This window comes from Thunnus albacares, chromosome 9 (assembly GCF_914725855.1).
Source record: "Thunnus albacares chromosome 9, fThuAlb1.1, whole genome shotgun sequence".
In the NCBI taxonomy this organism is placed as follows: domain Eukaryota; kingdom Metazoa; phylum Chordata; class Actinopteri; order Scombriformes; family Scombridae; genus Thunnus; species Thunnus albacares.
In genome coordinates, this window is record NC_058114.1 from 10,372,593 (window position 1) to 10,387,687 (window position 15,095).

At 38.7% G+C, this 15,095-nt stretch overlaps 1 protein-coding gene across 1 annotated transcript in view; it reads left to right on the forward strand.

Moving 5' to 3' along the window:
• The window catches only part of raver2 (ribonucleoprotein, PTB-binding 2), a 100,989-nt gene that overhangs the window by 19,621 nt on the left and 66,273 nt on the right, over nucleotides 1-15,095 (forward strand). The window contains exon 3 of the mRNA XM_044361578.1: nucleotides 8,587-8,653. Within this exon, the coding sequence (XP_044217513.1) occupies nucleotides 8,587-8,653 (67 nt within the window). The remainder of the gene's footprint in view (nucleotides 1-8,586; nucleotides 8,654-15,095) is intronic.

Here is a 15,095-nt window from a genome sequence, read left to right on the forward strand (position 1 = left end):
AGCCAGTTTAGCAATGAAGCAAAGGAAAGACGAGAGAAATCAGAAGGATAAACATGAGGGGGAAGACAAGGAGGTAGCTTGGATGTGGAGGAAGAGTTAAAGAGCAGGAGAGAAGAGGAATCAAAACAAACTTGTTAAACTGAAGAATTCTACCAGTGGCAGTGCAGAGCGAGAGTGTGAGAGTAGCATACAAGGTGTGAAAACTCTGAGAATGTTTGAGAGATAGATGTCTGCACTCATGTGTATTTATGCTTGTCTGCCTCGCAATATGTGAAGGTGCACGTTTTCTAAGAAGATCTCCTGGCAGGCATTTGATGGGCCAGTGATCCGTGCTGTGCCTGGTTTGAACCACCTGTCATACACACACATACACACACACACACTGCTTGGCTAATACCAAATAGGGAAAAGAGTGTTTTTCATGATATATTAGGGAAACGTTGTAATTAGCATTGAATAAGCAACAGATTGTAACAGAGTGTTGAGATATAACTGAATGCAGCTGAAATAAATTTTTGATGCTTGTTTGAAAGCAACCGCAAAAGGTATAAAAATTTTATATCCCACTTGAATGATACCAGTCATACATTCAAAGTGGACAGCATTAACTGTTTTCCATCCCATCAATGTCTGTTTGACACCTGAATGGAAATCTGACAAAAAGTTGTTTTGTGGGTATCACTGACCAATATCAAAACTGTAATATTGTAAAAAGATTACACTGCTCATACAAATACAGTGCCACTAAAATCACCAGTATGATTGCACTGTTAGTATTACAGCTCCAAAAATGCAAGTGATAATGATGCCGTTATTGTAATGCTAATAATTTTGAAAGACACAGTTGTGTTAAGTGTGAGAGTAGCCTTCTGTTTGCTGGCAGACTTGGGCTTCATCCTCTGTTCTCTCTCTAGCATATATCACTCTATCAGTAGGTCAAGGACACAGTTATTGCCGGTAAGGAGGCCATGCAGAGTGTGTTTGTCCCCTAATCCCCCTATCCCCCCATCTCTCTCTCTCACACCGACACACACACACATTCACACAGAGCTGAAATGATAGCCCACGGTTTCACTTTTTCCCAATGGCCCTCTGTGTGTTTGTAAGCCAGAGACAAAAGGAGATTATGTATGTTTATGCATTTTTCTCTTCTTTCTTTTTTTGTTCATAAAATCATTCTAGTAAAGCTGTCTTGCCTTAGATTTATGTACATTACTTTGTATGCTTTCCACTATAATGTGGTCCTCTCTAGAGTGACTTACAGAGTGCAACAGAAATACCTTAACTGGCTAATAGTACAAGCTGTCAGTCGCAGAGTGAAGGGGGGGTTCAAAACAACACCCAGTTCTACTGAAAGGCAGTTTGAGTTTATTTGCTCTTTATTTGCAGAAAATTGATATTAGAAGCTGTGAGTGAAAGGACAGTTACTGACAAACACAAGGATGCGACTGTTTCTTGCACCGAAATTACAGTAATCAAACAACTGTGACACATTACTAAGTTAATTTCATCACCTGGGATATTTGAAATAGAGTTGGATATAGAGGAGCTGCTAAGGACTCAACGTCTGTTTAAACACTTGGTGGATAAGTCATCTATGTGAAGGATGGCCTCTTTAACTGTTTATCCAACCGGCTGTCTCAAAAACAGCACAGCTGTGTGTCATTTGATTCCTAGAGCACATAGGGAATACACTGTATAGGCAATATAAGTTGTTACGGTAAAGTAGTTGGAATATGTCAATCTGGGGAATGAAAGTGATAAAATTGCTACTTTTTTGCAGTGTTTACGTGCACAAACTTATAACTCAAACGTAACTTTGACACAGCAACATGTGTAACCTTGTGCTGATGCTCGTCATAATACTGCTCTCCTGATACATTTTGGGCTAGTAAGTGGATTACCAATACTTGAGTCCAAAACATTGTTGCTATAGTTCGTTTAAAATGTTTCATACGACACTTTCACCAGTAACTAAAGATCTGCATTTTCTGGTCTTCTCTAGTGGATGGAGTTTGCCCAACCTGCGAGGACAAGAATGAACTCTCACACTTAACTGTTGCTGTTTATGGCAAATGCATATTATGTAGGTGTAATTGCTCTGCTGAAGGCAGTGGTCTTACCCAGGCAAACTGCTATTCCTTAATAGGCATGCTTAAAATCAGATAACATAAGGTAAGTGAAGACTGGAGTGGTGGGTGGTGTCTTTTATCTGCAGCGTAGCCACTCTTCAGGGAAGTTAGTTGTTTCTGACTAGGTGTCAGAAAGGGCTGCTATCACATTCCTTATCAAGCTTGTCCTCTCAGGGCAGTTTGCCTGAATGTTGGGGCACATGGGTGCACCCACAATGGCACACACAGAAATTGGCCTTGGGCTTAAGGCTGATGCTGAGAGACTTGCTGGAAATGTCAGCGTCTCAAAGTGTTGAAACATGCAGAGAAATCAGTATGGCACAGCATGTAGCAGAAGGGCATACAGTAGATGTAAACACGTCGTCCATATTGATAGATGAGCAGCAGATTTTCCATTTTTCCTCCTCTGGTGAATGGCTGTCCGTGTCAGCCATTCTGACTAACAAGTTGTGGTGATTGTCAATAAAGCGCTCAATTTTAGCTACCAAACTACCAGAACCTCATGCAATATTTTAGGCAGACCCATTACTCTAGATGACTGTGAGAAAGCACTTTAAGCCATGTCAAATAACTAAGCACCTGGATCGGATGGTTTCCCTACTGAATTTTACAAGCACATTTGGACCACAATATCACTACTTTTAACCCTTTTTAAAACCACGGGGATCACCGGTGACACTGTGGACTTTGGGTGTTGAGGGCTTCACAAAAACCACAGTATTTGCTATAGCGCAGTAGTGTATGGCAGAACATGGAGAAAGCTTTGCATGATTTTATTATGGTGCTAAAAGGGTTAAGATGATAACAGAAATTTACCAATCTCCAAACATCCCACCACATATGAATTCAGTACTCATCTCAGTTCTTCTCAAACCTAACAAAGATCCTACTCTCTGCTCAAGCTACCACCCCTTATCACTCATCAACACAGACATCAAAAATCTTAGTAAAGCACTATCTATGAGATTGGAAAAAGTCATTAATATTTTAATTCACCTGGACCAAACTGGTTTCATCAAAGTTAGAGACTTCAAATAATATGTACCACCAATTCAACCTAATAAATATATCCAAAGATTAAAAGACTAACACATCCATCATATCATTAAATTCAGAGAAAGCATTTGACCATGTAAACTGGATTTTTTTATTTGCAACACTAGAGAGATTTGGTTTTGGAGTTATTTATTAAATGGATCAAAATTTTTTTACAACTCACCCACAGCATCAGTAATCACCAATGAAATAAGTTTACAACATTTCACACTAAACCATGGCACCAGGCAAGGATGTCCTCTCTCTACATTGTTATTCGCACTATGTATAGAACCCCTAGCAGCTGCCATTCGCCAAGACATAAAAATCACTGGAATCACCATGACCAACACAACCCATGAGGTCAGTTTTTATGCTGACGATTTATTGTTATTCTTATATTTATATATACAAAAACCATCAATATCATTACCTGCAGTGTTTAAACTCATAGAAAGATTCTCCTCTATCTCTGATTATTCCATTAATTGATCCAAATCTACCGTTTTCCCACTAAATCAACACCAGTGGATGAGTGCAACCCCAAAATTACCCTTCAACATCCCAACTGGTAACATTCAATATCTGGGCATTGATATTTCTTCCAATCTTCCAGAGCTGTTCCACCTCAACTTTACCCCCCCCATCCTTAAATCCACCGAAGATCACTTAAACCGCTGGGATAATTTACCACTCTCCCTTGCAGGCCACATTGCAACAATCAAAATGTCAATTTTACCCAGAATCAATTACCTCTTCTCATTGACGCTTGTCCAGCCAACACCCAATTGGTTCAATACACTTGACTCACTAATCACAAAATTCTACTGGAAAAACCAACAACCGAGAATTAAATTCACAACACTACAGAAAAACAAACAGAGTGGAGGTTTAAATGCCCCAAATTTCCCCCACTGTTACTTAGCCAATCAAGTGGTTAGAAATGGTTCGAAATTGAACAGAATGCAACAAACTGTCCATGAAAGATCTACCATTTCTCTCAACAACTATAAAAAACATAACTACTAAAGGAACACAGTGATTGCCACAACTCTGGAAGCGTGGTGGAAAATCAATAAGATCCCCAATCACACACCCTCAACATGTAAATTCACCCCAATTTAGACCTATTTACAATATCAAAATCCAAGAAACCACTGTCAAAATTATACAGACTTATTTCATCAACCAAAGACTCCATCGTAACTGTCCCCCACCACAGACTGGGAAAAAGATTTGATTTTAATGTTGATGCAACCTTCTGGAAGCAAATTTGCAACTTCTTCTCTATGACCAGTAACCCCAGTCTAAAGGTCATTCACTATAAAACCATACACAGAACACTCATAACTCAACACAGGATACACTTAATGGGTTTCACAGACAACGGCATATGTCCCCAATGCGCTCTCAACACTACAGACAACTACTTTCACTCGGTATGGCTTTGCACGCCAACTCAAAATTTCTGGGGCTAGTTTGGTTTTTGTTTGTTTTGTTGTTTTTTTTTTAATATACACTTTGTCTTCATTCTGGAAAGGCTACACCTTCTCTGTAAATGCACAAATTGAAAAAAGAAAGAAAGAATGGCATTCTGCCCACATACCATCCGGTTCTCAATCGTATCTGTTGGCGATGAAGACTTGTAATAGGGCAGGTGGTAAGGAAATGCTACTCTATTTGTCTGGGATTATTAAAATCAGGGTCATTTATGTTTTGCAAGTTGTAGATTTAGTTTTAGTAGAGTTTAAGTGTTTGCTCTGTCTGAATTTACAGCTGTGGGCTGGTTTTCCAGATTGTCTCTTTACTGAGCCCAGTGGCTGTTTGGAAACACTTGTGAATGTTGGTTGGCTATTAAGGAAGTATTAATTAGAACACGATTGAAATAGTGTAGTGTGAATCCCATTGAAACAAAATGGAACATGAGAGAGCAGCGTGAAGGGATGTAGTGAAAGTAAAAGATCATTAAAACATGGAGTGTAAAAGGAAATCGGGTGAAACAAACCGGAATATTATTTTTTATAATGCAGCATTTGGTAAATTGTGTGGCTGAGAAAAGAGGCAGGACTGTTAAGACTCCTAAAAATACTTGTAATGTGTCAATGCTACAAGAAACACAATATCAACTCAGTCCAAATACAGAATAGCACAGCACTGTGCAATAAAATAACACCAAAGAGAATCACACAGAGTGGCACGGTTCAACCTTGTCTGAATGTCATCAAGTACTCTCCAGTGTCACTGTCTGCATACTTTCCATTACAGCGGTAACTATCGATCAGTTTTTGAACACCACCATTTAATCTAATGAAAATTTCTGTGTTGTTTATGGTCCTCCTTTGCTCATTATTTCTTGCATTTAGGATTTAGTTTTTTAGTCCCTCTATGTCAGAGCTGTAAAGGCACAAAATTAAAGTAAATACAAGAGCTCTGCTTTAACTTAAACAAACATGTGATGTAGCAGAGAAATAAAGAGAGCAGGAAAAAAGAGACACTTGATACAGTAAAAACAGTGCATTTAGAGAGTAGAAATACAAAATGTAAGTGGTGAAACAGAGGGATAAGCTGACATAAAAACTGAGGGGAGCTTTGTTTGGCAGTAACAGCTTAAATCCTCACACATTTGTACTGACACGCTTTAATCTAAATTGATTAATCCTATTTTGTTGTTGTTGTATTTGCGTTGTTGTTTAATTGTCTACAACACAGTTTCAATTCATGCTTTGTCATTATGTCTGGAAAACCCCTTATAACTTTGTTGACAACAAAAAATCTCCATTCTGAAATCTGTTTTTTTTTTTTTTTTACTATTATTGAGTCTTTAAATTCTTATTTTCTTAAAATACGTGAAAAAATGTACAAGTATGCTAAGAATATTTTGACCTTTTTCCAAAGGAAATTAACTTTTTTGAAATATTTTTCTTAAATCAAGTCTAGTTGTTCTTTTTATTTCTAGGAAATTGGTTTAGATATTCTTTCTGCAGTAGCAGATTCTTAACTTATGTTAAGAGGATAAGGTATTACTTTTTAACAGACAAATGATGTGATTAAAATTGAGGGGGGTTTTTTACGCTGTTTTGGTTTGAGGTGGTTTCTCTTAATCCCTTTCATTTAACACTGCTGCTGTTAACCTGAATCCCTTCCCTTTAGCATGAGATTGTAGCAAGAAATAAATGTGTATGGAGAATAATCTGAAACACTTATTTTCCTTTTTTCTCCATCTCTCTCTATCTTTGTTCCTCTTAGCGATTACTGCTCACTCTGCACTGATTTGAAGGTCGAGCGAGCTAACCCTATGTGTGGGCTGCCTTGCATGGCCTTCACTCATATGGAACATGCCTGCTCACTGTGTACATGAGTGGGCTGGATGGTGGTTAGAGAGATAGAAAAGAGAAAAACATACATATTAGAAACCCCTTGAACATCGTATTGATCACTTGAGGCAGATTTCTTTTGTTTTGTCTTTATAGAAACGATGTGGTAAATGGGAATGGAAATGTTTTATCTGTCCACATGACCTCCCGGAAATGTCATACCTTCTTTCACTCTCATGGAAAAGGTGATCATTGTATGACTGTGAGTTGGTGCGTTTCAGTATTGCAGAGTTCCTTTCTTTGTTTTCATCTTTGAATGGAAGCACAAAAAAACATGGGCAGCATTAGCTGACAGTGAACAAAAGCAGAGTTTTGGTAACATTAGCTGCATTCTCCCAAATACCAATCAATTCTTAAAAGACTATTTTCATCTATTCTCTTTTTGCCACATTCAGGCTCATTTATAAAGCCTGTTTATTTGCTTTAAACCAAAAAATGCACATGGCTCACATTTATTTATTCTGTTTTTTTTTAAAAGTTTGAATAAAATTGGATAGCAACATAATAAGACAGAGTAAGAGGAAGTAGAAAAGTGTAGGATAAGTGTAGGAGAGAATCTTACCACATAATACTTTGATCATGGTGAGTTCAGTGTGTCTGTACCTGAGGATAAAACAGTTTGAAAGTCCTGTTTGATGTGCATCATTATGCACTGGCCATTACTTTTTGCCTTTGGTGGCACTTAACAATAATTGTTTTGTGCTGAAATGATCTTTCCACAGTTAGTTTAGACTGAGGCTTGCAGGTTGTTTTAGCAATGCGGTTGTTGTTTTTTTTTTGCTCACTGTTCAGTCCCTCTGCCTTCACCGTGTTGCTGTTCGATCTGTAACTGTTGTGCTCTCGGACATGTTTGACAGTCACTGGACCCAACAGGGTTGCTCGTATCACATGAGCATATCTAAAAAACACATTTGTTGCCTAGCTGGAAACAGTCTGTGCTGTCATTTACTTGTGCGCAATACTTGTGTGAGTCTGTGTGGCTGCATAACAGTGAAACCCATCAGGCAGGGACTGAGGCTAACAGAGAGTTAGCAAGTGCGTAACACACTCAGGCAGGGTGTGAGGATCTCTGGCTGTGCTATTGCATCTCTCTCATTACTCTCTGCATCATATACTGTCGGTAAAGAGCTAAAAAAAAAACATGAGAAAGGACTCCACTCTCCTTTTTAAAAAAAATAAATTCAGGCTTTTTATCTTAAAAATACACTAAAAAACATAATTACCCTTTAGAGACAAATTACTGTAATTGGGAAGTCTCCCATCAAAGAGTTTATTGTGAAGGAAAAGAGTTTGCTCAAGTGTCCAAAAAATAAGTTTTTCTGTGTGTGTGTGTGTGTGTGTGTGTCTTACTGATGTGCAAAAATACATTTTAATAAGATTTATCTAAATAAGCTGTCATGGTGACTATTTGAGTCAGTGTGTTATTGAAAGCAGTTGGTAAATGAATAACTTCCTGTTAAAAGAGTACTCTGTGAACATTCACAGTAAGTTACACAGTAGTAGAGTTGTACTGGATTTGCTGACATATTTAATTAAACATTACTTTTTGCTAAAGTGTATGCAATTTGATGCAGTTTGGTTTAATCAATTAGTACCAATTAGTCAATATTATCATTATTATATTAACAATTTTGATAATCATACAATGTTTCAAGTAGAAATGCCAAAATTACAGGTTCTCAAATTTATTTTATTGTTTGACAGGTCACACAAAATAAGTAATTTGAAGACATCGCTTTGCCTCTGCTTGTGTGTGATAAGCATTTGTTATGTTTTTTTTTTTTACATCCTTTATATTAAATGATTAACTGAATGAGTAGATTAATTAATAGATGGATAGATACTGCAAATAATTGTTCGATGTAGCACTCTGAGAATGAGGCACTATTGTGTTTAGCTTTCTTGTTCTGTATAAGCAGTTTTTTAATAATTATGTATTTTTTAAAAAACATTCAAATTTGAACAGTTCTTTGATTATTTGTTTTTCTGGCGTTTTGGTGATCTCTTGGCTAAACTTCTGTCTTGCTCTTTCTCTCTTCTTATAGGAGGTCCATGAAATTCTGAAAGAGTATGAACTGAAGTACTGCTTTGTGGATCGTAACAAAGGAACAGGTAAAACTGACTCTAAAACCAACATGCAGCCATATATAAATGCAGCTTTTCTCAGATTAATGTATTGCTTAACTACTAACGACTAACTAATTGTAAACATGGAGCCATTACACAGCCCCCCTCCCCACTCCACCCCATTTCAAATGTGCTATTATAGTGGAATGAAAGCTGTGCAGCAGTGTTATTTATGAATAGAGTGAAGCAGGATACATGATTGTAATGGGTGATAGTTCAAGGTATAATAGAATAGTGTAGGGCTAGTCTTGCCTTTGACTCCAGTGACCAAGGTCTGAATTTGTTTTGTTTTGTTTATATAGTTATTGTTGTTTTTGAGCACAGTACTAGTGGTTATTTGACTGGCAATATCTAGATATAGGAAAAAAAAAACATGTCAGTTGTCATTTAACAAGCTAATTTGTTTCTGAAGTGACTCGAATGAATGAAATTCATCCTCAATTTGAACATAAAGTTTAGATGTCATGACAAATAAATATCATAAATAAATATAGTTTGTTTGTGATTTTTTTGTAATTCAGTAATTGGAAGGATTGAGCTTTTGTTGTGCTGTATTTTGCCTTACACTGAGAGGAATCAAACAATCTTATACAACATCACTTGGAGTTCAAGTTTGCCGGATAAATCTCCTCATCAGGATGAGTTGTTGCAAGATTGACTGGTGTTTTGAGAGCAATAGAGGATGAGGAGTAAGGATTAATCACCAAAGATTTTTAAAGCATTTAATTGGCTGTTTGGTGTTTGAATTAAAATGGACTGAATTCATATGGTAAAATTTGTTCCTACAGTCTTTGAACAAATAAAGGATGCATAACTTTTCACACCAGGGTTCTCTCTATCTGTCTGACCTTCTGAGTCTCACACACACACACACACACACACACACACACATACATACACAGAGACAGAGCAGACCCCCTGCCCCTAGAGTGTGTCCCTTTCCGGGGAAATCTTACATAGTGCCTATATTTAGCCCATGCAGTCAGCCAAGTACCTGAAACATAACGCTTTAGAAAGCAGAGGGGAGCTGTAAACAGCTGAGATATCAAAGCACCGGCCTGTCCAAAAGGTTAATGGTGTTTCAGAGCAAAGGAGGACCTGATGAAACATGGGCCCTCGTCGGACCGGCAGCCACTGTACTCCACTAATTAGGCTACTCCCGTGGCTCTGATGTACTGAGGTGGGTGGAGTGGGATGGGAATCTGTCGTCACAGACAGCACAGAAGCTTTTTAAGACACGGTGTGATTTTTCCCTAACAAACCTGTTGTGATGTCAGCGATGGCGTCACTTTGTCTCTTTTTCTTTCTGTCTTACTTAATGCTCTTTGTCTCTCTCTCGGTCGCTGCCACTCATCTCTGTCAATCTCTACCTCACCCTCTACACTTTTACCCTCTGTCCTTTTTTGTTTTTCTTTCCATTTCCTCCTCTCTCTCCACTTCACTGAAGTACCACTTTCATTTCAAGGACTTATTTCAGTAGTTTGACAACATAATGTGGTAACATCCGGGGGTCTCAGTATTAGCTCTCTGAATTAAAATGGAAGATGTTTTGAGAGGAATTTACATATATTTTCAAAGAGTTCTGTGAAGGGCCTCGGGTGAAAGCGAGATAGGGAGAGAGGTTTTTCTTTTAAGTTATTTTTCCAAGTAATATCATCATGAATTTTATTAAGGACACTGTTAAGATGGTTCATTGCAGCAGAGGTGTGGTTGTGGGAGGTGTTGTCTGCTTTGAGGCAAGAGCAGGAGCTTTCACAGCTTGTTAGCTTTACATTTAGGCTGAAGCTAATCACAGTGTCCAGGAAAGTGCTGTTTAATTCTACAGAGAGGAAGAGTGTCTATAGGGAGAGACTGAACACCACAAAGAGCATTTTCAGATAATATTCTAAAACTCACTATACTCCCTGAATTGACAGAACAATCGGCAGTTAAATTTGTCTTTCTTTCTCTTTCGGTTGGCAAACAAAGAAATTGTGGATTTCGGCATACTTTGTTGAGAATGCGGCTGAATGGATCGACTGTTCTGACAGACATGGCTGGTTTTAGCGGATTAAACATCATTGCATTATAGAACTTTTTAAAAAAAACTCTAGTAGTCTGTTATCATGTTGCATTGTTGGCTAAAATGCAATACAGGTGTTTTAATACAGTATTGTTTGTGTCTGTTGTCTCTGGATGAATATAAAATAGTTCCTAGTGATTTGGTCAAACCCTACACTCTCTCATCTTGGTCAAGGCTTTTCTCTACTCTGACCCCACAGTGGTGGAATAAACTCCATAATGAAATCAGGACAGCGAAATCATCTTTTACAGCAAGCTGAAAATCCACCTTTTCAGTCTGAATCGTGATAACACACTCTAGCATGTCACTTAATTAAAAAAACAAACAAACAAACAAAAAAAAAAAAGGGCCACAAAAAAAGAAAAATCCTTGTCATGTAGCTCTCTAACACACTTTTAACTGTTTATTTGATAGGGTTGCATTTACTTGAAGCTAACCGTATGTTGTGAGTTACTGCATTGACACCTGTGAACAAATCAGTACTCTGAACATATCGCAGCAGCATAAATGTAAATTCTGAATTGTGTCATTGGCTATATAAACACACTACATGAGTGATCAAAGAGAAATGTAGGCAACAGAAGGAGTTTTTGAGTATATCACAAGATCCTCCTCAGCAGATGGATTTGTAACTGTTCAAGTTTCCATTTTTCGGGCACTTTAAAGGTGCATTGTGTAGGATTTAGTGGCATCTAGCAGTGCCCCTTCCAAGCATGTAGGAGAACCTATGGTGGCCATGAAATGAGTGAAAACCACGAAGGGAACTCTCTAGAGCCAGTGTTTGGTTTGTCTGTTCTGGGCCACTGTAGAAACATGATGGTGCAACATGGTGGGCTCCATGGAAGAGGACCCGCTCCCTGTGTAGATATAAAGGGCTCATTCTAAGGTAACAAAAACACAATGATTCTTATTTTCAGGTGATTATACACGAATTAAAACATACTCATGAATATTATATTCCATTTCTGCCAAGTCCGTTCCGCTAGATGCCACTAAATTTTACACACTGTAGCTTTAAGGACTTCTCATTCCTGTTGGATTAAAAATATAAATTTAATATTCATTCTCGACCTTGGAAACAGTTGTTGAAAAACAATCTAACCAGAAGCTGTTGAGGAGCTCAAAACTCCTGGGAATTGTTTTAGGTGGGCTACAACCTCAGCAGGCAGGGTTCCCTTAGCTGCTGTGTGTGCTGGGAGATCCCCGACTGCTTCATTTAGAGGTGTGGAAGATTGATTTCAAGCCTCTGTAGCCTGTCACTTTGTGAGTATGTGTGTGTGTGTGTATGTGTCCGTGTGTGTGTGCGTGCACGCCTGCTGAAGGATTGAATATTTTGCCTTGATCTTTTAACCCCCCGGCTTTTCGCTTCCTCACTTAACCAAAACACACACTTCCATCCAACCTCAGCTCCTGTGGTTTTATACTGTGTGTGTATATGTGTGTGTGTGCTGATGTATACATGCCTGTGTGTGTGTATATGTTAGATGTGTGTCATAACAAAATGTACAGCTGTGTTTCTACATGTTCTATAGGGAGGGTAGTGTTGGTGCTGTGTGTCTGTGTGTGTGTGTCTGAATGTGTGACACGGCAGTCAGCTTGTACTTGCCAGCCATTGGATCAGTTTTCATGGCAGCTGGATAACATCACCCTAACCAACTGTTTACAGTCTGACTCACACTCTCCCTCCTCTCTCCTTCTGTCTCTTTCTCCTTCTCTGTTTCTACAAACTCACAGCTTTAAAAAAATGACAAGATCCTCTTTATTTTTTTGTCTCCGCCACCATGAAACAGTTGAAATACACTGGAGTGTAGCACTCTGTGAAATGGTTTTAAGTGAATGAAGTGAAATGTGTAGAAAAGCTCCTAAAACCCAAACCCTCGGCACTGTTTTATATGTTCCATTGTTTACTGAGAGGAAAAGATGCCAATGTTGCATATTGAGATTCACAGTGTGTGGGCGCAGTTTTAAGAATCTTCTATACAGACTCACTGTTAATTTGTTTTGACAATTTCCACTTGAGTTAAGACAGCGTATGAACAGCAAACACAACACACAGTAAACAGTAAAATAACACAATATTGGATCCTAATTTCCAAAAATGTGAATGTGAGAGCTTCACTATTATACATTTTTTTTACTTTTATGTCTCAAAGTCATCATTGTTTCTCTCATACTCTGCCTCATCAAAGTGAAATCCTTGAGATATTTGAAGTTTGTTTGAGCAAAACCTTTTTGTGCAAGGGGCTCATTACAGAAGTACAGATGGGTGACAAAGGAAAACCAACACAAAGTGTCTTAGTGAGGTGTCTGGTGAGCAGAACAGCTTCAGTGTGCCTTGGCATTGATTCTACAAGTCTCTGAACTCTACTGGAGGGATGAACACCATTCTCCCAAAAGATATTCCCTCATTTGGTGTTTTGATGATGGTGGTGGAGAGCGCTGTCTTAACACGTTGGTCCAGAATCTCCCATAGGTGTTCAACTGGGTTGAGATCTCGTGACTGCAAAGGCCATAGTATATGATTCACATCATTTTCATACTGTTCAGTGACTGCTCATGCGCTGTGAATTGGGGGATTTTCATCTTGGAAGAGACCATTCCCATCAGGATAGAAATGTTTCATCATAGGATAAAGGCGATCACTCAGAACAACTTTGTATTGATTTGCAGTGATCCTTCACTCTAAGGGGACAAGTGGACCCAAACCCTGCCAGAAAAATGTTCCCCACAGCATAACAGAGCCACTGGATCCCCTCACTGTAGGGGTCAAGCATTCAGGCCTGGTTCTCTTGGTGTACACCACACATGCACTCACCCATTTGTCAAGAATATGGTGAACGATGACTCATCTGACCATATCACTTTTTTACACATCTCTGTAGACCAGTGCCTGTGGTTTTTGCACCACTGAACTCTCAAATGTGCATTCTTCTTTGTAATGAGGGATTTATGCACTGCAACCCCACTATAATATCCCTCTTTATGTAATTGTCGACGGACTGTTCTTGCTGACTCAGTCTGATCACGTCCTGCATTGACATTCTCAGCCAGCTGAGGAAGAGCTGCTGTTTCTCCTTACATATCGCACTAACGCATGAGCATCGTGGTCATCAAATGTGCGCTTTCAACTGCAATTTCTGACCCTATTTACTGATGTCTTTCCCACAGATCTAAATGCAGATGTTACTTTAGTCACTGTTCATATTGAAACACTGGCCAGTTGAGCAGTCTTTGTGACTGAAGCTCCCACCATCCCTGCCCCAACAATGAACCCTCTTTCAAAGATCTTTTCCTCTTGCCATCTTGATACAAAATCAGAATCAACTGGGCCTGCTCAGCATTTTAATACACGCCACAGAGCATGATTGGATGTTAATTGCTTAATTGTACCATGCAGTGCACCTGTGTGGTAGCATCTGCATTCGTTATGTTTCTCATTTATTCAGGTTTTTCCTTTGTCACCCGTCTATATTCCTGAGCTGCACATATGATCACCAGTGAATCAGTATCTACAGTACATTCTTTTCCTTGGTTTTTGAGTTTATGTACTGGACTTTCTGTTCGTGACACTCCTTTTTTAATCACTGTTAAGCTATGGTGACTGTTGATGCTAATACTAAGCAGACAACTCTTTCTCTGTTTTCCATGGAAGTCATTGCTGTTGCTGTTTAAGCTCGAGACGTCAAAATGGAAATGTACGCTTTCATGGACAGATTGTGTGTGTGTGTGTGTGTGTGTGTGTGTGTGTGTGTTATGTCATGTCTGTTGTTGATGAAGAGAAGCGAAATGACGAATGAATAAATGAAAATGTTAAATGCAGTGCACACCCACACAGGTGTTTTCATTATTCTGGCTGATTAGATCTTTGATCGGTATGAAGATAGATGGAGCACAGTGGGAATTATGAGAAGTCACTGGACTTTGTGTGTCAATATGAAATGATAAAGGTTTAAATTGTCCCACCACAGCGGGTGCAACAAAGTTAACAGGACAATAATGGAGGTGTCAATCAAACACAGTCTGCACATGACCACACAGTCCAGAGAAGAGAGTTAATCTGGTAAAACAAGTGAAAACACGTGTGGGTGTATCAAGGGTGTGCAGGGCCTTTAAGGATTGCCACTTAAGCTCTCACACACCGACTCACAAATGTTTCTCTACTTTAATAGAAAGACAGCTGAAGACTTATATGGAGAGCTGGAGTCTGCCCCCTTTTCTAGTTACTGTGGGTTACAGAAACCTTGGCCAAACAATATATTGAGTTTTTCTGTGGTGTTCTGTTTGATGAACAAGTATATGCTAATGAAAGTTAAGCACAAAGATAAAATGCTCAATCTGTTACTCGTTTAGTTTTAGAATTTGGAC